General features: G+C 43.7%; 1 protein-coding gene and 1 non-coding gene across 2 annotated transcripts; one reads left to right on the plus strand and one right to left on the minus strand.

Moving 5' to 3' along the window:
- The first annotated feature begins 650 nt into the window (after nt 1-650).
- Nucleotides 651-724, plus strand: trnat-agu (transfer RNA threonine (anticodon AGU)). The gene has a single exon. It is a non-coding gene; the product is annotated as a tRNA-Thr (tRNA).
- A 2,415-nt stretch (nt 725-3,139) lies between these two features.
- cct5 (chaperonin containing TCP1, subunit 5 (epsilon)) lies at nt 3,140-9,142 on the minus strand. Its single transcript, XM_061256319.1, has 11 exons — nt 8,903-9,142; nt 7,917-7,977; nt 7,664-7,828; nt 7,335-7,533; nt 6,508-6,700; nt 6,097-6,246; nt 5,511-5,630; nt 4,992-5,177; nt 4,465-4,602; nt 3,724-3,904; nt 3,140-3,424 (listed from the first exon to the last, which is right to left on the minus strand). Exons 1-11 carry the CDS (start codon nt 9,005-9,007, stop codon nt 3,297-3,299), a joined length of 1,626 nt encoding a protein of 541 aa, XP_061112303.1. The 5' UTR covers nt 9,008-9,142; the 3' UTR covers nt 3,140-3,296.
- Nucleotides 9,143-9,384: the final 242 nt, after the last annotated feature.

The raw sequence follows: 9,384 nt of genomic DNA on the forward strand, positions 1-9,384 counted from the left end.
AAACTTCCGGTGATGTTTATCAACGAGTTTCAAAATTAAAGTTCCGTAAACTCGGAGATATGTCAGGTTGTTTTCTTGAGTGTTTGTTTTAACCACTGATTTTAGTACCACGCTATTTTGATTGAGATATGAAATAATTGAAAGATTTCTGTTTGCCTTTGCCTTTAGACAACTATAATATGTTTTGGGGGGAAAAAATCATCTTAATATCTAAGCAGGAAGACGACTTTCTGTACAGCTAAAATAGAGTATATATCTTTAACAAAACAAAATAAATAAAAAAACTTAACCTAATCAAATTATTGCTGTGCTATAGCTATTAGTTAAACAGCTTCTATTTAAAAAAGAACTGCACTCGTTTTTATTCGCCTCTTATTTTGTTAGAATTTTAGTGGTAGTTGTTACCGGAAACTATTGTCCAGAATTGTAATTCTGGATTAATGTTGGCTAGTTGTTGTACTTCGCTCGTGGTTACAGTAGTATCTGACAGCAGGAAAACTCGTTCATGGGTGTAGATTACCGTTCAACTAATTATCCATAGTAATGCATATGTATATATGAATTTTATAAAGTGAAAAAACGAAACGCAAATATTTCACGGAATCCACGAAGTGAGTATTCAAAACCAGAAGATTTGTCTGCCCCGCAACGGCGCCGTGGCTTAGTTGGTTAAAGCGCCTGTCTAGTAAACAGGAGATCCTGGGTTCGAATCCCAGCGGTGCCTTTTATCCATGCTATGGGCATGTCAAACAGGTTACTTATCTTACTTTTATTAAAACTGAAGAAATAATGGAAACGATGAAAATTTGACGAGATTTCAACAACACTGATACTGAAAAACTACAAAAACAACACGACATATTAATAGAACACAATAAGGCAAGTTGTATCAAAGAACCCAATTTTCTAGTTTTTGCATGTAGTCCCATACCTAAACACTAGCAACTTCAATTTAATTAAATTCTCAAAAAACATTATTTGAGGCTGTGGAAGGTATACACCCGCTGATGTTACAGTGAAACATTTACATTTACATTTACATTTTGTCATTTGGCAGACGCTTTTAATCCAAAGCGATTTACAAGTGCATAGGTTCTACCATAAGTCAGAGCATCACATCCAGAAACTAGCAAAATACACAGGAAATGCTGTTCTAAACATAGTTGTCATCATCAGTTGTCATTTTTTTTTTGGGGGGGGGGGGGGGGTTAGACAAGGATAGGGATATCAGAAAGGAGGGGCAGGGGAAATCAGGAGGGAGGACTAAGGTAGAGTTTGAAAAGGTGGATTTTGAGTCTGCGTCGAAATAGGGGGAGGGATTCAGCTGTTCTGACAGTGGTAGGCAGGTCATTCCACCACTGAGGAACCAGAACGGAAAACAGGCGTGAACGTGCAGCTCGACCGCCAGGTGCACGCAGAGAGGGAACCGTAAGGCGACCAGAGCTGGCAGACCGGAGTGGTCTAGCTGGGGAGTAGGGAGTGATCAGGGATTGTATGTAAGGTGGGGCAGTCCCCTTAGCAGCCTGAAATGCCAACACTAGGGCCTTGAAACGGATGCGTGCGGCAATGGGAAGCCAGTGGAGGCCAATGAGAAGCGGGGTGACATGAGCCGACCTGGGCTGACTGGTGATCAGGCGGGCTGCAGCATTCTGGACCAGCTGGAGGGGCTTGATGGCACACGCTGGGAGACCGGCTAGGAGGGAGTTGCAGTAATCCAGGCGGGAAATGACGAGCGCCTGGACTAGGAGCTGGGTGGCTTTCTCAGTCAGGAGATGACGGATACGGCGTATATTATACAGAAAGAACCTGCAGGTTCTGGCAGTGGAGGATACTTGTGGAGCCAGGGTGAGGCAGTTATCAAGAGTCACCCCAAGATTCTTTGCCGTACGGGAGGAGGAAACTACAAAGTCCTCAACAGTCAATGAGAGGTCGATTGACGGAGAGGACTTAGCAGGGATGTAGAGAAGCTCAGTTTTGGCAAGGTTGAGCTTCAGGTGATGGGAAGTCATCCACGCAGAGATATCAGCCAAGCAGGCAGAGATCCGTGTGGTGATTTGGGTGTCGGGGGGGAAGGAAATGAAGAGTTGGGTGTCATCAGCGTAGGAGTGATAAGAAAAGCCATGGGAAGAGATAACAGAACCAAGAGACATGGTGTATAGCGAGAAGAGGAGAGGCCCAAGAACCGAGCCCTGCGGGACTCCAGTACGTAGGGGTTGAGGGTCGGAGACTGCGCCCCTCCAAGTCACCTGGTAGGAGCGACCAGAGAGGTAGGAGGAAAACCAAGCGAGTGCAGAACCTGTGACACCCATCCCAGACAGCGATGAGAGCAGAATCTCATGGTTGACTGTATCGAAGGCGGCTGACAGGTCGAGGAAGATGAGGACAGAGGAGAGGGATTTTGCTTTAGCAGAGTGGAGTGCCTCAGTGACCGCGAGCAGGGCGGTTTCAGTGGAGTGGCCACTCTTGAAGCCAGACTGGTTGGGGTCATGGAGATTGTTGTGGAGAAGATAAGTGGACAGTTGGGAGCAGACCGCCCGTTCCAGGGTTTTAGCGAGAAAGGGAAGAAGAGAGACAGGCCGGTAGTTGTTCAGGGTAGAGGGGTCAAGAATAGGTTTTTTGAGGAGGGGAGTGACTCTGGCCCTCTTCAGGGAAGAGGGCATGGTGCCGGAAGAGAGGGAGGTGTTGATTAGAGAGGAGAGAAAAGGGAGAATGTCCTCAGATATAGATTGTAGGAGAGGAGAGGGGATGGGGTCAAGAGGACAGGTGGTTGGGCGGTGGGAAGTAAGGAGTTTCAGTGTGTCGGCGTCAGAGAGGGGAGAAAAGGAGGTTACAACAGACATTTGGCAATATGCATCCTACATGGCAATCCAAAACACCCTTTCAGATTTCTGGGTCTGAGAAGCTGACATTTGATCCTCCATTAACTAGATAATATTTGTACTTTATAGGAGAGCTTGAGGATCAAATGGAAATCTTAACACGACATCTATTGTTGCTTTAACAAGGTTTCTTATTACCATACACAACTATGTAGTGTGTGAAAGAGTCCAGTGGTCTTTTTTCATCAAATATTTTATTACTTGTAATATGTCAACATTTATGAAGCTAGAAGAGGTAAATAAAACACAACAACCCCAGGTAGCTTGACAGACTAACAGTTTATTCATTAACTTGAACGATTACAGCTCCAGGGGTGCATTTGTGGTACAAAAGAATAAATAACTGCCTAACGACTAGACACACGATGCTTAGGGCATGGAGACTGCTCGCTCGGTCAGAGTGCAGACATTGGCGCATCAATCCTCGGACTCTCCCGGGATTCTGATGTCGTCGATCTTCAGGATCATCTTCACCACCTGGGTGGCCAGGAGAATCTGCTGCTTCTTCCCAATCAGTGTCTCGATCACGTGCTGCTGCTTCATGTCTGGATAACACATGCACAGGAGTGAAGCAGAGGTTAGAAACTACTGCATTTCATAAAGCCAACATGGTCTTCATGGGCTTTCTCCCTTCAGTATTACAGATGCAACAAAAATCCACCTGTAGTTATATCATTAATTATAAATATATTTTAGCTTCAAAAGTGTAAAAGAAAAAATTAACATGGAAATGAAAGATAATACAAAATATACAAAAAGGGCAAATTAGGTTGAAAAAAAACCAAGCAAAGTACACGTTCATTTATGCACCACAAATGCAATGTAAACTGTGGAGTGTGCCTACCGTTGGTGGCCAGGTGCAGGCAGTCGATGCCCAGTGCAGGGTTGTTCTCCTTGACCTGCTTGGCCCTGACCTCGGTCATGGTCTGGATGGGGTTGAAGCCGCTGTTCTCAGCCAGGGCCATGGGGATGACTTCCAGGGCATCGGCGAAAGCCCGCATGGCATACTGCTCCAGAGAGGGGCACTGTGGGGAAAATAACCTTCATGTCACACCATTCCCAGCCCATCACTTCTACAGGTCCCGCTCCAAGAAAAAATACATCTCTATAGGAGTGCACATTACTAAAACTGCACAATACACATTTGTTATGTTTGAGCCTATGATTTCGCTGGCCAAAAATAGATGTTTTATTTCAAGACTTTCACTAATTTTCAATGAGTAAAGGGACACTGCAGTGTCTTTTGCCATCTAATTGTTAGACAACATAGCATTAGGAATTAAATATGGGGCCCCACCCAGTCCATTTCTATGGCCAAGCAGTCACAGAAATTGATTAAAATGTATAGAGATGGGATGTTACAAAAACTAACACTGTCAATTCTCTAATTGGAGTAGACCTCATATAAAACATGAAAATATGTTTTGTGTTTTTGTGATTAAATTATTTTTCGTATTTGAAGTAAGAAATTCATGGGTCTATTTAGCCCATGATTAACAGACACAATATGAGCCACAAGCACACCACAAGACCTTAGAAGCGAGTGTTCATGAGCAGTGCATGCTGGGAGAAGCAGCTGTGTTACCTTGTCTGCAGCCAGGTTGACTGCGAGAGCACAGGAGATCTCGGAGGCTCCGCCCCCGTACACGATGCGGTTATCACGGACCAGGTTACGGATGACGCACACTGCGTCGTGGAGGGCACGTTTTGCCTCCTCGATGATCTAAAAAGAGAAGCACTCACACATCAAAGCCTGATCAAGTCTAAAGGACACACTGAGACTACACCAACTACTGTCTATGAGTGATGGGAGAGTGAGACTTCATTAAGCCTACAATAGACAGAGCTACTCCATCAGGCTCATCAAAATAACTGAAAAAGGAGTAGAACAGACTGTTTGGCTGTAGGAAGCAAGCTATTTATACCACAAACTCCATCTTGGGATTCATGCAGCTGCCACGACTGTATTGTATAAGTGTGTATATTCACAGGGTAAATAGGGACATCCTTTCCATAACACCAGGCTGAGCGTCCAAATAAGGGCATCAGGATGAGTATGCCTCCGGCCTAGGTTAACGTCCCTACATCTCAATGTTTGACTGAAGCAGTTACCATTTTGTTCCCTCCCCTGATGAAGATGGTCACGGCTCTGGAGTTCTTGCACTCCTCGATCACCAGCATCCTGTCTTTAGTTGTGCCGAAGCAGATTTCCTTCACAAGGCCGGCAGATCCCAGCTTCTCTGCAGTCAGCTCAGAGAACCTGGGCACAATGCGCCCGCCAGTCGCTATGGCAATCAGCTGGAAAAAAGAATGACATCATTACAATTATGAACAACGTGATAGGTTCCCAGTCATTTCAGCAAGCACTTTTCTAGCCTATTGTGACAGGACATTACCATTCGTGTCCTTTTACGATAACAAATACAGCCATTAATAACACAAATATCACAAATCTCTCTAAATGGATGGTCTTGTGTGGTATTAAAAGTGGGTATTTCATGAAATTGCTCATATGCAACATGACTTATGAATGAGCATACACAAGTATGCTGGTAGCACTTGACATTATGTGAAGGGCGTCTCCTTCATACTGGCATTTGAATCTGGACATTCTCATTCTGCATTTCTCACCTCAATCTCAGGTCCTCCAACCCAACGAATGGCAGGGAGCTCGTTCTGTAGCAGTAAGTGGTTTGCCTCGTCATCAAATCCCCACTGGCAAATGGCCAGGTTGGCTCCAGTGTCTTTGATCTGAAAAAATAAAACCCCACAAAATGACCACCATCTTATATCAATGAACACATTCCGCTGAGTGCATTTTGACTGGGACAAGGATCTCTCCACCTCAGACTGCATTCGTGAAATAAACGGGGACAAATCACTCCCTAGCAGTCAAGTGGGTAGAGTGGAACAAACACTGGCTTTGTCCTGGTAGGGTTCAGGGGAGTTTAAGCCAGACTAGTTTCCTGGAGGTACTGCTCCACTAATTGCTCCGTATCAGGACACAGGGTACCCACAGTTGTCAGAGAGATGCACCCATCCTCCAGTCAGCGATGGCTAGCTTCTGTATTACCGCACACAGTAAGCAATTCAATACTCACTGCCTCAAAAAGGTGCAATGCACCTGCATCAGCTGCAGTGTGCCTAATGTGATGGTGTGGCCATAATCCAAAGAGAATTGCTTAGTAAACATACCCAGCCCCTCCCTGGTACAGACCTGGCGGATCATCTCCTGGAACTTGTCCTTCTCGTACTTCTGCAGGGCTTTGTAGTCCTCCACGGAGGTCACATCCAGCTTGTGCTTGGTCTTCGGCTTTGGCGGCTCAAACGGGCAGGTGAGAATGGCGATTTTGGTGTCCTTCAACACCTGGGAGAGGAAGGCGTGATTAGGCCAAACACACTGCAAACAACCACCTAAGACTATTCTTGCAAATGTCGCCTTAGTGTTTTTTTAATGCAGCCCGAGCATAACAGTGCACTAAAAAAGTGAAAAAAGTTGGGTTTAGTTGGAAATACCATGAATGTGTCACATCAATAGCTCTTTAAATGGATGTTCATTCACAAAGACCAAAGAACCTCTTCCCCAGGGTAAATTCCCTCAGTAAGGTGAAAGGCAGTCCAAGCTCACCTTGGGCATCTGGGGGTGGCTGAACTCTTTGTCCACAATCACACCTTTGATGAGCTGAGTGTCCTCCAGCTTCCCACCGACTTTACCTTCCACCTTGATGAGCTCAAAGTCAACATCTTTCCTCTCCATGTCCACCACAGTCAAGATGGCATTGACCGCGATCTCCGCCATCTGCCTGTGGCAGCGATTGATCCTGCGGAATTAAAAAATTTTAAAAAATGAAATAAAATGCACTTTACAAATTACCCAGAACAGTTAGCTTTTCACAAGAAATGTATCAATTTTGTGGAGAATTGATCCACCTATGGATCAGAAATTCTAGTCTTCCATTCTCTGCTTGTGCCCCCATACAACGAAAGGCAGAGGGCAATTACAACACGTGTAGTTCTACATTACCCACATCTGACCTTTTTTATGTTTTTATTTTTTTTAACCTGGACATGGGTGAAAAACCTTATTGCCCCTAATAACACTATTTTAAAAAATTAACACATGCAGAACAGGTGAAATTACCAGGATGGAGGAAGTTGAATAAATGTTCATGCCTAACATCAGGTTTTTATTTTTGTAAGCCTTTATTTTATAACTCGCCCTTCTCACACTTGTGGGAGAGATGAGGGGGCAAGGGCAGCCTGAAGAGCACACTGTTTGCTAAAGGACACAGGGGATAAGTTAACAAGAGATTGTGCTTATCCTTTTGTATAACACACCAGATTGCCTGGCACTGAAATCCATGCAGCATTACAAATTCAAATGCAACCAATGCAGCTAAAAGTGTAGGCCCAAAGACTGGACAAAGGCCTGCACTCATTTGCACTGGACCTTACACTTTAGATCCCAGCGTTGTCATAGCTGTCTGGATAAGGGGCTCTGTGTTTTGGGGATCCACAGGGAAGCTGTCGCCGATTTTGTCAAGCTGTTGAACGGCGATCCGGGCAGCCTGATCGTAGCCATCTGCAATGCGGATCGGGTGGATCCCCCGGTCCAGAAGCTGCTCGGCTTGTTCCAAAAGGGCACCAGCAAGGACTGGGAACAAATGAGCATAGACAAGAAAAATGAAAACAGATCTTGCTTGCACATTATTGTCAGCGAGATCTCATCTGTGTTTGACAGCATGTAATGATATTAGCAAGGCTTTTGCGTTTTTCTCCCTTACCTACAACACCAGTTGTTCCATCGCCAATTTCGTCATCTTGAGACTTGGAGAGCTCAACCATGAGTTTGGCGATCTGGTGGTCAACATCCATCATGCTGAGAATAGTAGCACCGTCATTGGTGACTGTGACCTCACCATCCCTGTCCACCATCATCTTATCAAGCCCTGGACAAACCCAAAGAATGGGGGTTAGTTATGTCTACCAGAAACATAAGAGATAAACAGACAGTTCATTCATATGCAAGATGCTCACCATTTGGGCCCAAAGACGTCCTGAGTGTGTTCGCCACGGCTTTAGCTGCCATAATATGAGACTTTAAAAAAAAGAAGAAAAAAATGTTAAATGACAAATCTTAAAACCGAAACCACAGAATATTGCCAATACCATTGCATTTCTCAAAAAGGTAACAATAACAATTTTACCAGCCATTCTTGTTTTTACCTAGCTAAGTAACTTAAGACATAGCTTTGATGCTCATCTTCATTTTGTATATTTGTGTCATAATCCGTGCACTAATCCGGACTCATATATACATTTTTTAATCTATTCCCACATTTTAAAACCATATTTATATCTATTGTATTATCCTTACTTTTTATCTTACATGCATCTGTGAGTAAGAATACCAATTTTTAAAAAATCATTGGATGTGCAAATATAATTGACTATTCTGATTGTTAGCTAGCTCAAAAACAGGACACTCGAAATTATTTTGAAGCACATGGCATGCGTATTCGTCGTTATTGAGCCAATTTAGCTAGCTAGCTAGCCGTGTCAAAAATCTGTGAAGTTCCTTCTTTATCTAACTTCGTTACCAGTGGATACGTAACGCGGTAAAATAGCGAACGTTAACCCATGTTCGATTTGTTAAAATAAGTAAGTTATAGCAAGCCAGTTACCAATGCAATATAGGCAGTTGTGTAGCTAGCTATGTTACGATCTATTATCTAGCTAGATAGGTCGCCAATTATAATTTTAAATTATTTAAAATTTATTTGACAGTCGGGAGGCTTAAGGGGTGGGGTTGGAACGAAATATTGTACAAAATATAGTCCCTTGCAGACATATGAGAAAAATCTTTGATTATGTAGGATCATACTATGAAAGCCTCCAACCCCTCGTATTATTAATGCATGTTGAGGCAGATCGCTAGTGAACATTAAATATAACGTTACATGGCCTACGAAGCTAGTTAGCATTGGCTAGCTAGCCGGCATACAATTAAAAGGATTTCATACCTTCAGGGCGTCAAGGCCCGACAAGCGGGTCTTCTTATCTTGGTCCTTGATAATGATGAATGGTCTCCCATATTCATCGAAGGCGAGGGTCCCCAAAGAGGACATCTTCAATGTGAAATTATGCAGACGAGATATGAAAATAACGTTATTCAGTTGTGTGTACCAGAAAGCGCTGAGAACCAAGTGCAACCGCTAAGCTAACCTCGTGGATCCAGAGCACTCTGCACTTTCTGGAACCGTCTCGTGAACGGCGGGCGACACCAACTACTGCAGAGGGATGACAAATCACATTATTTAAACATTATTTAAATAACCGTACTCTTTACGTATTGTAGTAAATTGAAATTGTTTTCATCTATATAATAATTTCAGATCAGAAACATGTAATATCTACGTAAATTCTGCTTCCATAAACTGTACCCTAACGTATTACCTTAATTTACCGACGAATGGTCCCTTCCGCTATCGCGTTGATACCGTGA

This window comes from Conger conger, chromosome 9 (genome assembly GCF_963514075.1).
Source record: "Conger conger chromosome 9, fConCon1.1, whole genome shotgun sequence".
In the NCBI taxonomy this organism is placed as follows: Eukaryota; Metazoa; Chordata; class Actinopteri; order Anguilliformes; family Congridae; genus Conger; species Conger conger.

Bases quoted from the DNA above. Each gene is read 5' to 3' on its own strand.
- cct5 (XM_061256319.1), bottom strand. From the start codon at position 9,007: ATGTCCTCTTTGGGGACCCTCGCCTTCGATGAATATGGGAGACCATTC. The intron at 7,829-7,916 runs GTGAGCATCTTG...GGGTTTGTCCAG, and splicing joins GACGTCTTTGGGCCCAAATG to GGCTTGATAAGATGATGGTG. The intron at 6,701-7,334 runs GTAAGGTCCAGT...TTAATTCCGCAG, and splicing joins ACAACGCTGGGATCTAAAGT to GATCAATCGCTGCCACAGGC.